Genomic DNA, 17,260 nt, shown 5'->3' with positions numbered 1-17,260 from the left:
GTCCAGGGATTCCCGCGGGGTTCCCTTAGGTCCACAGCCATTTCGCAGGGAACCTCTGCGTGGGCTGGCTGTTGACCTACCCAAACCACTGCCCGTTGTCAGCAGTCCTGGCAGACACCACATCCGACCACAGTGGCGCAAACGCCCTGTCCAGAACGGTCCAGGTCGGGTCAAACCTGAGGGTAGCAGACCGCGACCTGTCCAGGGGAACCGAGCCACAGGCGCCAATGGGTTTTCCTGCCGTGCCGGCAGCTCGAGACCCGTCAGCCAGGTTGGCCGACACGAAGCGGGCAGCCGACCCCGGAATGCTGATGGGCTGTCCCGGTGTCAGGGGGAACAAGACCCAACAGCGCCAATGGCTGCTACGGAGGATGTCTTGGTGACACCCCCCTACACAGCGTCAGGAGGGGGAGGTGTGACGCCGGGCGACGCCCAGTCGGCCAAAACGCGATTGCAGTCGGTTAGCGATGCAGATCGTTAAACCAAGATTTGATGTGCAGTATCCCTCTGCCTAGGAACAGCTGGGGGATTTGTCTTGGCTGAGTGAAAGCCTGGGGGGAGGTGTTAATTAGCTTGGACATATTCCCTGTGGAAGGCAGAATAACCTGGAGGCATTAACTCCCCTTTCTGTTCTGGGAACCAGGTGACACCTAGATGTTAATTAGCCAGCAAAGAGCCCACTCTGCCTTTTGGGAAAAGACAGGATGAGCTCACAGCAGGGGGCTATTCAAAAACCTGCTTTGCTCTAGACTGGCCGGAGCCATATAGGCAGAATAAGAAAGCATGGAGTTTAGGATTTTGAGCATGTTTAAGCAATACCGTTCAGGTGAGAAATGTGAAAGTTATATCATTCTGCTGGTCCGGATCTTGTGAGTATTTTGATATTAAATTTGGGCCACTGGCATAACCAGAACTCTGGGAATTCCACCGTTTTTTAACCGGGCATGCAAACATGCCCAAGTTTGATATCATATTAATCGGTAGGTTCTGGGGATCGAGAATATGTAATTATTATTTGTGTGCCGGCCGCGCAGGTCTGTCTAGAGAAGTGTCAGGGTTATGAGAGCTTGTGGAGGCCCCTGCCCCAGATGTGATTACCATAGTCTGGCCTGGGGGCCGACTCTGGAAGCCCGCCTCTGAACTCAGCTCCATTAAAAGTGAATGAGCTGCCCGGGCAAATTATTCCTCCATTTCCCATCTTCCTGAACACACGGCCACCGTGAGGAACGAGTGGTGGCCATCTTGCCGGAACTGAACAAAGGACATCCTCCATGTTGTGTGGATTTTAAATCTTGCTGAACTTTGAGTTCATCTCTGGAACAAAGAACTTTGCGAACTTGAAACCGTTTTGCTTGGACTTGATGATTTTCCCACAAAAGGACATATTTCCACAAACCCTAAGTATTTTCTCCCTTTTATTTTTCATACTGGCTATTACTGTTTTAATAATTGTTGATTTTAATAATTGTCTGTATATATTAATTATTTATATTGCTTTCAATAAACCGACGCTATCGTCAGTTGTTGTTCTAGCTACCCTACTATTCAGCACGCACACAACTGAACCAGACCTCTGAAGAGACGTTACTATTGTTTGTTGTTGGCTAGACAGAATATAGCGTGTTTTAACCGTTTTTATTCGCAGGACCAGTCAGTCAGTAAATCGGGTCCACTGGCCCATACCAGTGGTGGTGGCAGATACCCTGGAATCGTGTGTAGGTTGTAATTACCCATATCTCACAGGCTCCCTTCTAGTTTGTCTGCGGTTTGTCCCAACAGTTCCTGCGCAGTGACTGCGACCAGAGTTCGCACAATCCGTGCGCTGGCACCGTTTGGAAGGCCATTTGCGGTCTGACCACCAGGGCTCTTGTGACACATGTGATGTTCAGAGTGCATCTGGTGCGATGCATGCAATGTTCAGAGTGCATCTGGTGCGATGTTCAGAGTGCATCTGGTGCGATGTTCAGAGTGCATCTGGTGCGATGCATGCAATGTTCAGAGTGCATCTGGTGAGATGCATGCAATGTTCAGAGTGCATCTGGTGCGATGTTCAGAGTGCATCTGGTGCGATGCATGCGATGTTCAGAGAGCATCTGGTGCGATATTCAGAGTTCATCTGGTGCGATGTTCAGAGTGCATCTGGTGCGATGTTCAGAGTGCATCTGGTGCGATGTTCAGAGTGCATCTGGTGCGATGCATGCGATGTTCAGAGTGCATCTGGTGTGATGCATGCGATGTTCAGAGTGCATCTGGTGCGATGTTCAGAGTGCATCTGGTGCGATGTATGTGATGTTCAGAGTGCATCTGGTGCGATGCATGCAATGTTCAGAGTGCATCTGGTGGGATGCATGCAATGTTCAGAGTGCATCTGGTGCGATGCATGCAATGTTCAGAGTGCATCTGGTGCGATGTTCAGAGTGCATCTGGTGCGATGCATGTGATGTTCAGAGTGCATCTGGTGCAATGCATGCAATGTTCAGAGTGCATCTGGTGCGATGCATGTGATGTTCAGAGTGCATCTGGTGCGATGCATGCAATGTTCAGAGTGCATCTGGTGCGATGCATGCGATGTTCAGAGTGCATCTGGTGCGATGTTCAGAGTGCATCTGGTGCGATGCATGTGATGTTCAGAGTGCATCTGGTGCAATGCATGCAATGTTCAGAGTGCATCTGGTGCGATGTTCAGAGTGCATCTGGTGCGATGCATGTGATGTTCAGAGTGCATCTGGTGCAATGCATGCAATGTTCAGAGTGCATCTGGTGCGATGCATGTGATGTTCAGAGTGCATCTGGTGCGATGCATGCAATGTTCAGAGTGCATCTGGTGCGATGCATGCGATGTTCAGAGTGCATCTGGTGCGATGTTCAGAGTGCATCTGGTGCGATGCATGTGATGTTCAGAGTGCATCTGGTGCAATGCATGCAATGTTCAGAGTGCATCTGGTGCGATGTTCAGAGTGCATCTGGTGCGATGCATGCAATGTTCAGAGTGCATCCGGTGCGATGTTCAGAGTGCATCTGGTGCGATGTTCAGAGTGCATCTGGTGCGATGCATGCGATGTTCAGAGTGCATCTGGTGCGATGCATACAATGTTCAGAGTGCATGTGGTGCGATGTTCAGAGTTCATCTGGTGCGATGTTCAGCGTGCATCTGGTGCGATGCATGCAATGTTCAGAATGCATCTGGTGTGATGTTCAGAGTGCATCTGGTGCGATGCATACGATGTTCAGAGTGCATCTGGTGCGATGCATGCAATGTTCAGAGTGCATCTGGTGCGATGCATGTGATGTTCAGAGTGCATCTGGTGCGATGTTCAGAGTGCATCCGGTGCGATGCATGTGATGTTCTGAGTGCATCTGGTGCGATGCATGCAATGTTCAGAGTGCATCTGGTGCGATGCATGCAATGTTCAGAGTGCATCTGGTGCGATGCATGTGATGTTTAGAGTGCATCTGGTGGGATGCATGCAATGTTCAGAGTGCATCTGGTGAGATGCATGCGATGTTCAAAGTGCATCTGGTGTGATGCATGCGATGTTCAGAATGCATCTGGTGATATGCATGCGATGTTCAGAGTGCATCTGGTGTGATGCATGCGATGTTCAGAGTGCATCTGGTGCGATGCATGCAATGTTCAGAGTGCATCTGGTGTGATGCATGCGATGTTTAGAGTGCATCTGGTGAGATGCATGCGATGTTCAGAGTGCATCTGGTGTGATGCATGCGATGTTCAGAGTGCATCTGGTGTGATGCATGCGATGTTCAGAATGCATCTGGTGATATGCATGCGATGTTCAGAGTGCATCTGGTGTGATGCATGCGATGTTCAGAGTGCATCTGGTGTGATGCATGCGATGTTCAGAGTGCATCTGGTGAGATGCATGCGATGTTCAGAGTGCATCTGGTGCGATGCATGCGATGTTCAGAGTGCATCTGGTGCGATGCATGCGATGTTCAGAGTGCATCTGGTGTGATGCATGCGATGTTCAGAATGCATCTGGTGATATGCATGCGATGTTCAGAGTGCATCTGGTGTGATGCATGCGATGTTCAGAGTGCATCTGGTGCGATGCATGCGATGTTCAGAGTGCATCTGGTGTGATGCATGCAATGTTCAGAGTGCATCTGGTGTGATGCATGCGATGTTCAGAATGCATCTGGTGTGATGCATGCGATGTTCAGAGTGCATCTGGTGTGATGCATGCGATGTTCAGAGTGCATTTGGTGAGATGCATGCGATGTTCAGAGTGCATCTGGTGTGATGCATGCGATGTTCAGAGTGCATCTGGTGCGATGCATGCGATGTTCAGAGTGCATCTGGTGTGATGCATGCGATGTTCAGAATGCATCTGGTGATATGCATGCGATGTTCAGAGTGCATCTGGTGTGATGCATACGATGTTCAGAGTGCATTTGGTGAGATGCATGCTATGTTCAGAGTGCATCTGGTGAGATGCATGCGATGTTCAGAGTGCATCTGGTGCGATGCATGCGATGTTCAGAGTGCATCTGGTGTGATGCATGCGATGTTCAGAGTGCATCTGGTGTGATGCATGCGATGTTCAGAATGCATCTGGTGATATGCATGCGATGTTCAGAATGCATCTGGTGATATGCATGCGATGTTCAGAGTGCATCTGGTGTGATGCATGCGATGTTCAGAGTGCATTTGGTGAGAAGCATGCGATGTTCAGAGTGCATCTGGTGAGATGCATGCGATGTTCAGAGTGCATCTGGTGCGATGCATGCGATGTTCAGAGTGCATCTGGTGTGATGCATGCGATGTTCAGAATGCATCTGGTGATATGCATGCGATGTTCAGAGTGCATCTGGTGTGATGCATGCGATGTTCAGAGTGCATCTGGTGCGATGCATGCAATGTTCAGAGTGCATCTGGTGTGATGCATGCGATGTTTAGAGTGCATCTGGTGAGATGCATGCGATGTTCAGAGTGCATCTGGTGTGATGCATGCGATGTTCAGAGTGCATCTGGTGTGATGCATGCGATGTTCAGAATGCATCTGGTGATATGCATGCGATGTTCAGAGTGCATCTGGTGTGATGCATGCGATGTTCAGAGTGCATCTGGTGTGATGCATGCGATGTTCAGAGTGCATCTGGTGAGATGCATGCGATGTTCAGAGTGCATCTGGTGCGATGCATGCGATGTTCAGAGTGCATCTGGTGCGATGCATGCGATGTTCAGAGTGCATCTGGTGTGATGCATGCGATGTTCAGAATGCATCTGGTGATATGCATGCGATGTTCAGAGTGCATCTGGTGTGATGCATGCGATGTTCAGAGTGCATCTGGTGCGATGCATGCGATGTTCAGAGTGCATCTGGTGTGATGCATGCAATGTTCAGAGTGCATCTGGTGTGATGCATGCGATGTTCAGAATGCATCTGGTGTGATGCATGCGATGTTCAGAGTGCATCTGGTGTGATGCATGCGATGTTCAGAGTGCATTTGGTGAGATGCATGCGATGTTCAGAGTGCATCTGGTGTGATGCATGCGATGTTCAGAGTGCATCTGGTGCGATGCATGCGATGTTCAGAGTGCATCTGGTGTGATGCATGCAATGTTCAGAATGCATCTGGTGATATGCATGCGATGTTCAGAGTGCATCTGGTGTGATGCATACGATGTTCAGAGTGCATTTGGTGAGATGCATGCTATGTTCAGAGTGCATCTGGTGAGATGCATGCGATGTTCAGAGTGCATCTGGTGCGATGCATGCGATGTTCAGAGTGCATCTGGTGTGATGCATGCGATGTTCAGAGTGCACCTGGTGTGATGCATGCGATGTTCAGAATGCATCTGGTGATATGCATGCGATGTTCAGAATGCATCTGGTGATATGCATGCGATGTTCAGAGTGCATCTGGTGTGATGCATGCGATGTTCAGAGTGCATTTGGTGAGAAGCATGCGATGTTCAGAGTGCATCTGGTGAGATGCATGCGATGTTCAGAGTGCATCTGGTGCGATGCATGCGATGTTCAGAGTGCATCTGGTGTGATGCATGCGATGTTCAGAATGCATCTGGTGATATGCATGCGATGTTCAGAGTGCATCTGGTGTGATGCATACGATGTTCAGAATGCATCTGGTGATATGCATGCGATGTTCAGAGTGCATCTGGTGTGATGCATGCGATGTTCAGAGTGCATCTGGTGCGATGCATGCGATGTTCAGAGTGCATCTGGTGCGATGCGATCCAACTGACTTCTGTATCCTAACATGTAGTGCGTTATCACATAACACGTATGTTAACAGTGGCAGTGAAGCATACTTTTCATTGACTGCCTACTGTATGCGATGCAACGCTTGCATAACCTGTGATGCGACTTTTCCTCTCCGTTGCATTCCTGTTTTTACAGGGAACACAATGCAGCTCCCCACTGTGAACTTAGCCTTCTCGTTCAATATGTTATTCATTTTAAACATATTTTTCAATATCTAGTATAAATGTTCCACCAAACAGATTACGGCTTTTAAAGATGGCCATGCACTTGTCAATCTGCCGTCAGATAGATCTTGCTCTTATCGAATCTGACACGAAGCCTGCCCACACACTGCACACAGATTTCCAATAGATTTCAGCCTCCTCCGGTGTCCAGAATATTTTTCAATTGTCATCAAGAGGCCCCATACCACGTGACACTGGCACATGTAGCGATATCGCTGTATAGATTTTCCTGCATGCCTGATCAATACTTTTGACTGATTTCAGACAGAAACTGATCTAATTGATTGATCCAGTAGCCATGTAGCGAGTAGCGACATCAATCATTGCCTGATTCAATCATGATCATCAAATCAACCGGATATTGATGCCGACATTTGAATGATGTATGGCCACTCTTTGGGGACTATCCATGAAAAATAAGATGTGGTGATCTGATAGTAGATTGCTACTTATTTGGTCTCAGACTATTCCTTTATAATCACCATATTTATAAACATGTGATTTGACAAAGCTCCCAACTGTCCCTTTTTCAGAAGGACAGTCCCTCTTTGAGAACTACATCCCTCTGTCCCTCTTTCTTCCTCATTGTCCCTCTTTCAGGACTCATGTACAGATTTATATAAATATATGTATTCTAATGAAAATGTATTTCTTACTGACTCTAAACTTCACTCCCATCATTTAAATTGACAAATTTCTTATTGCAATTGTTAAAATGATGGAAAACTAATGGTGGTAGAAAGGACGAGTGTAGTATGAATTATAAAACTGGGTCTTTGCTGATGAAGTGTTTGTGGTCTGCATGGTGAGGGGTGTGGTGGGGGTGTGGCTAGAGGCATGGCAGGGGCATGTCTTAAAGTGTCCCTTTTTCTTATCCCAAAAAATGTTGGGAGGTATGGATTTGATCACCTACCCTAAGTTGGCAATCTACAGCTTCATTCACTTAAAGAACACCTGAAGTGAAAGGGATATGAAAGCTACCATATTTATTTCCTTTTAAGCAATACCAGTTGCCTGGCTGTCCTGCTGTTAATCCTCTGCCTCTAATACTTTTAGCCATAGACCCTGAACAGACATGCAGCAGACATTATTCCTGACATTATTGTCAGATCTGACAAGATTAGCTGCATGCTTGTTTCTGGTGCTATTCAGATATTACTGCAGCCAAATAGATCAGCAGGGCTTCCACGCAACTGGTATTGTGAATATGGCAGCCTCCATATACTTTTCACTACTGGTCCCCTTTAAATGAAGACTTGAACTGCATTTAGTAGCAGCCGCAGGCACAAAGCTGTGGAGTGTTTCATAGTTTGGTGGCCCCCAAGCAATTTGCCTTCAGTGCAATTCTCTGCTTAGCACTTTTCTTTTTCTGTGAGGAACAACATTTTTCCCCACCACTGCCATGGGCTAAAAAATGAAACTATGGTTTGTCATCGGAGAACTGCCCCAGAGGCGACAGAGCTGCAATTTGCTGCAGGCCTCACCTGAGGTGTGAGGTAACTGTGGATACTGGAGCTCGGATTGACACGGATTATGGCAGCTTTGTAGTTGCTTTTTCATCTTGCTGCTAACAATGAGAATAATTGGCAGTGACCAGCATGCTTTCCTGGAGAAATGAATCACACTTATTTAATTAATGTCACAGTCCGCTTACCTAACAACGCCCAGTAAGGTCAATGCTTAAAGCAAGTCAATCAGAAAATGAAGTACAAATACAGTGCTTGATAAACATCTAATGTTCCAGCAATACAATCTTAACAATGGCTCTGATTATGGCATTATGTAAATAGAGTCTGAGAAGGAAATCATTTATAATTACTATGATTATAGCCTTTATTTAATAAGTGACTTTGTTTGCTCTATTAAAGTGTCCTTATGATATTTCTATTAATTCTATGTAGTAGAAAAAATAGATTAAAACCACATAAATGTTTGACACAATATGTATGGATACGTTATGTGTGCTATTTGAAGCCAGCAAGTGGAAGCCCAAACATCGTAATATCAGATGACCCAACAATGGAGACAAATGTACAAGATTTGGCTCAGTCACTTTAGGCTGTGTTCCCACTTGAGGTGAGAATGAACATTTTTTGAAGCAATGTGAAACATTTGCATCAGGCTCAGAGATTTCAGGGGTAGCATTTTTGTACTGTGTGTACCTTCCTGAGGAGCAATGGAGTGGCTGAGGGTGAGCAGTTTGTTTTGTCACAGACTCACAGCCAACCAGTGAGCTATTGTGTTGAGCTGCAGCATGTCATGTGAGAACATTAAATAAAGCAGAGTTAATTGTCGGGTGCTGTGCGATCATTCCAAATCAGGGGGTGGGGGCATCCTCACAAGTTTGCCTTAGGTAGCTAGTCTAGAACCGGCCCTGTCTGTACTCCACTCATCGCAAATTGACAGTGAATGGCTCCTATTTTATATATATGAGCTGTTCACAATTGTCAGTCTGCAACATATCCATTGGATCTGTAGTGGTAAGTGGGCTGCACTTGTGTGCAGTCTTTGATAATCCCAGAATAACAGATGCGTTTCCTATATAGTTTACAGTGGTAATGCATTTGCCCCGGGCTCCAGCTGGACCACAGCAGACCATCTAAGCGGACACTAAACTGTCCCCTCCTGCTGGCCACACATGATGCGACCCAAGTGGGGACCGAGCCTAAGTCTTGGAGAAGGTGCTTCCTGATAGTCACCGACTGCTGTGCTCTATTATTTGCCAGACTACTTTCGCATGCGTTTTGTAAGGATTTGATACTCTCCCACACTGCAGGTAATGTAAGCCTTTGGAGACTTGCACATGATTGCGTTGCAATGTGGTGTGACTAAAGCAGCAAAATCGTTGCAAGCCTGCTGCAATCTCTGCAGTGCATTGCCGCATTATTTGTGCCTACCGCACTGACTATGTAACAATGCAAGTCTATGGTGATGCTGTTGGTGTGAAATCCTGATGCTTATAACACACAATTGTATAGCCTCGCCAGTGATAGCCTCAGTCAGCCCACTGTGTGTACTGTCACAAGATGAGCTGTTACATGCTATGTGGCCACATTATAGTTATGTATTGCTCATTAAAAACAAGTTTATTAAAATTACATATGCAGCACTTAGTTTAGCCCCTTACACACTCCAGGGAGTTCTGGTTCACCATTAACCACTTGCCGACCGCACGCTTATACCTTGGGTCGGCAAAGTGGCAGCTGCAGGACCAGCGACGCAGTATTGCGTCGCCAGCTGCAGGCTGATTAATCAGGAAGCAGCTGCTCGCGCGAGCGGCTGCTTCCTGTCAAATCACAGCGGGGGGCTCCGTGAATAGCCTGCGGGCCGCCGATGGCGGCTCGCAGGCTAAATGTAAACACAAGCGGAAATAATCCGCTTTGTTTACATTGTACGGCGCTGCTGCGCAGCAGCGCCGTAAGGCAGATCGGCGATCCCCGGCCAATCAGCGGCCGGGGATCGCCGCCATGTGACAGGGGACGTCCTGTCACTGGCTGCACAGGACGGATAGCGTCCTGTGCAGCCTCGATCGCCGGGGGGGGAGCAGGTAGGAGAGGGATGGGGGAATTTCGCCGCGGAGGGGGGCTTTGAGGTGCTCCCCCCGCAACACCCAGGCAGGCAGGAGAGATCAGACCCCCCCTGCACATCATCCCCACAGGGGGGAAAAAAGGGGGGCAATCTGATCTTTCTGCCTGCAACCTAATCTGTGCTGGGGGCTGCACAGCCCACCCAGCACAGATCACTCAAAACAGCGCTGGTCCTTAAGGGGGGGTAAAGGGTGGGTCATCAAGTGGTTAACTTGCTGGGTACTCTGTATCCTCATTCAGTCACTTTCCCCGCCTTATTGTAACGCTAGGTGTCAGCACACAGAGAGTATCTGATTATTGGTGATCTGCAGTATCACCAACAATACAGACGTATATCTGATTATTAGTGATCTGCAGAATCACCAATAATACAAGTATGACTAACCTCTGGACACCTTGCAAGTGTAAGTGTTTGGGTGCAACAGTAACTTTAATAGTTTGACCAGACCTCACCAGAGGGGCTGGTGAGGTACTATCAGTACACTAAGCGTGCACTAGCGTACAAGTTCCAGCAGGCTGGAGAGTACAATAACGAAGAGGCTGAATCTCCCAGGGAGCAGGTGATCCAGACAGTACTGCAAGCACGAGAACACCCGTGGGGCGGGTGACCCAGACTGAACAGTAGCCTAGGAGATACAATAATACTACAGTGACAGATACCCTATAAGAGCAGGTAATAGGGGCTGTACTGCAGCTTTAACAGAACGGTTCCACCAGAGGGGCTGGTGTAACTAGTACCTCACCAGTGGCGAGGGCCCACTGGTGAGTAGAATGGTCAGGCAGGCAAGGTTCGGCAACAGAGAGGTAAGTAAATACAAAATCGTGAGACAAGAGAGTAAACAGTAATCAGGCAGAGGTTCAGCAACAGGTAGACAGATGGGCAGAAGTACAGGATCAGAAAACAGATTCAAAGTCAGAGTGCTAGCCAGAGTCGTACACAGGAGATCAATACAATAATAATATCCTAGCCTAGGTGTGAAATCCTTGGCAACAACACCCTGGAACCAGTCTAACAAAATAACAATAACAAGACTGTAAATTCCTAAGCTTGGTGTGAAATCCGTAGCATCAACACCAGGGAGCTAGCCTAAGGTCTGAGCGCTAACACGCAAGTATTCACGACAACAGACAAAGTAGCAATGCAGCCCGGAGGCTTATGAAGCAGAGGAGACCTCACTGGCACGCCCCCTTCTCATCAGCCAATCCTGGGCGCCATGGGTCTCCCCTGACGTCAGCCGACCAGCAGGTCAGCTGACGGGCTTCCTCCCCGCATGAAGCTACCGTCTATGCGCGCGCCCGTGCGCTATGGCAGCCCCCTGCACGGGAGAACGTTCCGTCCTGGGCGTCCTGCACGCCGAACGGACGGATGGCCGCATGGAGGCAGCTGCGGCGGCGGTGCTGTTCACCGCAGCTGCCTCGGATATTACACCTATTTTTGCTTATTTTTTAGTAGAGTAGGATAGGATAAAACTAATAAATCGGGGTCTGAGGAGCACAAATCCAGCCTAGTCCATCACCTCAAACAATACCAAGAAGCAATAACCAAGAAAAAAATCAGACGACTTCTTGCACAAAATATCAGCAGCTCAACTCTTTCACTCAGTGGAAACACTTTGCGATCCTTCAAACCCCCAACCACATTCTCCAGGGAAAGATGTTAAGAATACTCTGCCTTCATCACAAAGTGTCTGCCATCCGTGCCAGCATTATACCAACAACACCAATTGACCCTTGGACTTTGCATGTGCTTATTGCCACACGACCATGGCAAGTCTTTGACACTGACAGTGAAGAAGATTTTGGTGTTCTCATCCAAAGTCTCCGCCCCCCACTACCTACACCCTGGATCTCGGCCCAACTGGTGCCTTAAAGGGGCACTATGGTGAAAAAATTGTAAAATGTAAAATATGTGCAAACATAGATAGAAGTACGTTTTTTCCAGAGTAAAATGAGCCATAAATTACTTTTCTCCTATGTTGCTGTCACTTACAGTAGGTAGTAGAAATCTGACAGAAGTGACAGGTTTTGGACTAGTCCATCTCTTAATAGGGGATTCTCAGCAAGGCTTGTATTCTTTATAAAGATATTCCCTAAAAAGGATTTAAACAATGATGCTGGCCAGCTTCCCTGCTTGCTACACAGTTTTTTGGCAGTTGGACAGAGCAACTGCCATTCACAAAGTGCTTTGGAAAGTAAATAAATCCCTGAAAATCCCCTATGAAGAGATGGACTAGTCCAAAACCTGTCGCTTCTGGCAGTTTTCTACTGCCTACTGTAAGTGACAGCAACATAGGAGAAAAGTAATTTATGGCTCATTTTACTCTGGAAAATACGTACTTCTCATTTGTATATGTTTGCACATATTTTAAATTTTACAATTTTTCGCCATATTTGCCTTTAATGCAGTGCCCAGAGCTGATCAGACCAGCACTACACAAAATAACTCGGTGTTCCTTGCAAAGTGGGCTGTACCTGTAAAAACCAAAGAAATCAATCATAAAACACTTCTTGAAGAATTAATCACTTTTCAGTGACGAGGTACCGACCTGTGGCGAACTTACCATTCCTGTCAAAAGTTATGGAGAAAGCAATCTTCAACCAGCTAGAAGCCAGGCTTACAGATAACAACATATTTGATGCCTTTCAGTCAGGATTCAGGAAAAAGCACAGCACTGAAACTGCACTAGTCCGAGTAATGAATGATCTACTTACTGCAAGGGACAAGGACGAGTGCTCAATTCTGATTCTTCTTGACTTGTCTGCAGCTTTTAATACCATGGATCATGAAATATTAATCCAGCGATTGAAGTAATACTGTGGCCTAATGGGTGCTGTTCTTAGCTGGTTTCAGTCCTTCCTATCTGGCAGGGCACCGCAAGTTTGTTGGGGCACCCACTACTCTAATCCACTTGCCTATGGAGACCCACAGGTTTCTGTGCTATCATCGTTGCTCTTTGCAGTCTACATGCTCCCACTGGGCAAAATGGTCCAGAACTATGGCCTGGGATACCATTGTTATGCAGATGACACACAACTGTATCTGTCCTTCAAGCCTGGCTCACAAGAACCATCAGCATCCATCAATGCCTGTCTAATGGAATTACTAAATAGGTTGAACACCAGCTGTTTGAGGCTGAACTCTGACAAAACAGAGCTGTTGGTGGTAGGTGGTCCACACATAATGCAAGTCCAAAACACTCCCCACCTCATACTAGCATTTGGGGGAGATGCCATACAGTATAAAGACTCTGCGACAAACCTTGGGGTGATCCTGGATGTAAAACTAACACTCAGAAAACAGGTATCAGCTGTTGTCAAGTCCTCATAGTTCATGCATTTGTATCCTCCCGCCTGGACTACTGCAATGCTCTGTTCGTTGGATACTCAGATAAGGTTCTGTGCCCCTTACAACTAGTACAGAATGCAGCCAATGCCCCCCGCAGCTCAAACATCTCCCCAGTACTGCAAACTCTTCACTGGTTGCCAGTAAAATGAAGAATCCATTTTAATATCTGCCTGCTGATATTCAAGGCTCTAAACCACATGGGACCCAAGTAAGTAGCGGATCTATTGGAACTATATGCCCCTCCACGCACCCTCTGCTCTGCCAATAGGACAAATTTGGTTATTCCTAGGATACACTTAAAAACATTTGGTAACAATGTAACAAGGCTACGCCATAGAACTCGCTTCCACAGTCAGTATAAGAGGCTCCTTCTCTGGACAGCTTTAAAGCGGTATCGTCACCATAAAAATCAAATTTCAACAGCAACTGGTCTGAGTGTATTAAGTGATAAAGATGCTAATCCTGCATTCAAAACTTTCAAAACTTTTTCTGCTGTTATGATTTGGAGTTATCATATACTTAAGGAGCATTGGCCCTTTAGTAGTCGTGCCAAAGAATTGCATGCTGGGGGTTCTTTTTATCTATAATCTATTCCTCCTCTTCCCTTTATTTCCCTGCCAGCTTTTTATCTGAAACCTAATCCCCTACTCACTTGTGTTTACAAGCAAGGCTGAGGTGACTCAGCGATTGGAGGAGACAAGAAAAAAAGTAAAGGGCAGAAATGACATCACGAGTTAGCCTTAGGCCCCATTCACACTTGCGTTTTGGCAAGTAAACGGACCGGATCCTGATCGGATCCTGACCTGATCCTGATCAGAACCGTACGGTTCCGATCCGGATCCGGTCCGTTTGCATCAAGCATGCATCAGGCTGCCATCCGGATCCGTGGGCAAAAAATAGCGAAATTTTAAGAAAAAAATGTTGGGGTCAGCAGAAGGTGCACCTGGTGCACCTGTAGAATCAGGTTCCTCCGCTGTAGGCCTCACCTCCACCTCCGACATTCTGCCAAACAGCTCTAGCACGTCTGTCACTGCTGCTCCACTCCAGACATGCTTGGCCCATGTGTCCCCATCCGAAATGGCCGCTTGGATACACATACTAAGTGGGGTAGAACGTCAGGTTTTTGTAGGCAGTGTGTTCTGTGCCTTCCGTTTCCCATTGGTTTCTGTGTTCCGGATGGTGCTGTCAGGCTCAGGTCCGGCTCCGGTCCGGGTGTGTGGGCCGGAGATCCGGACCCAAAAAATAGCGCATGTTAGAAAAGAGTCCGGATCCGATCCGGCTCCGGTACGTACGGAACGGACGCGTGTGAACGTCCGCATAGACTTTACATTGCTATGCGGTACGTACGTTCCGTTTGTACAGTATGCGGTCCGGATCAGATCCGGAAAATCCGGATAGCGAACGCTAATGTGAACCGGGCCTTAACTGTGGGCAAAAGACATGGCCCCCACCAGGAACAGAATTCTCATCATTTACTATATAACATTCACTGAAATCAAAATGTGGACAGTATAATACATGTGTTATGTAAGTAGATCAAGTATTTATCTACTTATATATGTGTTTTTTTCCCTGGCATAGTATGGCTGATCCTACTGCTTTAATAGTCCCCAGGGAGAAAAGCGCTACAAAAATATTATTATTATTAAAACATAATTAATTACTCCAGCAGGAGCACAGACAGCAAGTGTGTAATTTCACTTCACATAAAATTTGCCTAAACCTGAAGAAGTTCTTAATACCCGATTTGTATTGCCTCACAATCCCCCTCACCAGGAACCTAGAAAAGAAACTCTCCATGTTGATATCCAGTTTCACGTAATTAATTTGTGCATTTGGCAGTTGCAAATAAACAAAAATTATAAAAATGAAATCAAAGAGGATGTCGGCAGTCCTAATACGGGGGCATAAAAGACATAACTAATGGGTCTTTTTATCTCTTGAGTGATGCATAGTTTAAATAATTTAATTTTTTTTTAATAAAAAAAAAATACCATTGGGTAATGATGGGTGAGACTACTGTGATTCTTACTGATCTAGCAGTGCTATTAAAGTGTACCCGAGGTGACATGTGACGTGATGAGATAGACATGTATATATACAGTGGCAAGAAAATATCCAGCTATGCAACTGACAGTTTTTCTCCAGTCAGGCCCCAGTCGGGCTATAGTGTCCCTCACTGATAACAAATTACAGCTCTAAAACACTTTCCTAAGCAGATAACCAGGCTTCTGACTACAAGGGACAGATAAAATGGTCAGTAATTCATGTACTTTCTCTCTGGCATGCTTTAGACACCGCAATTGAGCAGAGACAATACAACATTACCATAAATCTTCTTTGTAAATGTTTATACATAAAATAAAAACTATGAGATGTCTAAAAAAAGGCCTATTTTTCTGCTGACACCACTAGACTTATTTGTTTTTGCTTATGTGTGCTTACAATGTCCAGTATATGGAGATTAACAATGCCTTTATTTTACAGGAATTACATGTGCCAGTCACTTTGCCCATGGAATGGAAGCAGAGGGAAGATGGTGCTAATGGAGCCCACTAAAAACACAACATAGATGACATCTTGGACTAATAAACTCTACTGTGTTTTTTTTTTTTTTTTTACACTACCGTAAATTGTGCACTTTAAATCAATACATATTACTTGATGCCCTAAAGGACACTGTTGAGAAACATTGTGGATAGGCAGTTACGTTTATCCATTTATCTGTGGGATTCTAGACTATGACTTGCATATCTCCACACAAACACATGGGTCATTTCTCATTGGGACTGGCCATTTCAGGTACCTGGTATTCTTGAATATCCAAATAGTATTTTTTTCTTGATGGCTGGGAGCCCACACACAGAGTAAAGTAATTTCCCTAATCAATGGAGTAAAATACAGTATCATATTAAAGAAAAGCATCAAAAACACATGTAAAAATGCATTACACTATATCTCCATTGAGATACATTATGTGCGCTTTTCATGTGTTTTTTTTTTTTAAATCATGCAGCACGTTGTGTGTTTTTAATAACGCACAATGTAAAATGCACATATACAGTATGAATTTTTACATGCAGCCCATAGACTTGTATTAGCGGTATAAACGTTAGCGTTTTCCTAGCTTCTAATTAGTGCATACATGTCAAACTCAATCTGGCCCTCAGTGCCATCAAATTTGGCCTTCAAATGGTTTCCCCACTTTGCATTATGTTTGGCTCACTCTAGACTACCAGGGAAGCTTCATTGGAGATCACTAGTAAAGCCATATGAGGGAAAGAGAGGGGCACTACACACCAGGGAACTCTATAGGGGAGGGAGGGGAGGCACTAGACACCAGGGAACTGTATAATGAGGGAGGGGGGAACTAGACACCATGGAACTGTATAGGGGAGGGGGGCACAAGACATTGAGGTCTGCCAGCGACTTGGTCCCAGTGTTTAATTTCGGCCCACTTTGAATTTGAGTTTGACACTCCTGGCCTAGTGTGTTCCTACTGGGGGTGGAGGTGTTTAAAAAATATATAATGAAACAAAACATAAAAATAAGGTGGAGGGAGGTGTCTTTCCACTCCAGATGGAAGAACCCAAACCACAGGGTAAATGTAAAAAAAAAATCAAATTATTTATTCAGCACGATTAACAGGATAACGCGTTTCACAGGTCTCAGCCTGCTTCTTATGGTCAATGCAAGTGCCTTTAAAATGTGGTCACAAGCATGGATGACAGAATGCTTGTCCATGTGTGTGACCATATTTTAAACGCACTTGTATTGACCTGAAGAAGCGGGCTGAGACCCGTGAAACGCGTTGTCCTTTTAATCGTGCTGAATAAATAATTTTTTCACATTTAC

The 17,260-nt window shown here is 46.0% G+C and overlaps 1 protein-coding gene across 1 annotated transcript in view; it reads left to right on the top strand.

Annotated features, from left to right (window-relative positions):
• SLC2A12 (solute carrier family 2 member 12) overlaps positions 1-16,730 on the top strand; it is a 154,367-nt gene extending 137,637 nt beyond the window's left edge. Inside the window, exon 5 of the mRNA XM_068279488.1 lies at positions 15,893-16,730. Within this exon, the coding sequence (XP_068135589.1) occupies positions 15,893-15,977 (85 nt within the window). The 3' untranslated portion in view covers positions 15,978-16,730. The remainder of the gene's footprint in view (positions 1-15,892) is intronic.
• The last annotated feature ends 530 nt before the right edge of the window (positions 16,731-17,260 follow it).

Source organism: Hyperolius riggenbachi, chromosome 4, assembly GCF_040937935.1.
Source record: "Hyperolius riggenbachi isolate aHypRig1 chromosome 4, aHypRig1.pri, whole genome shotgun sequence".
Lineage (NCBI taxonomy): Eukaryota > Metazoa > Chordata > Amphibia > Anura > Hyperoliidae > Hyperolius > Hyperolius riggenbachi.
The sequence above is the reverse complement of the archived record's forward strand: the minus strand, read 5'-3'. Positions and strand labels throughout refer to the sequence as shown.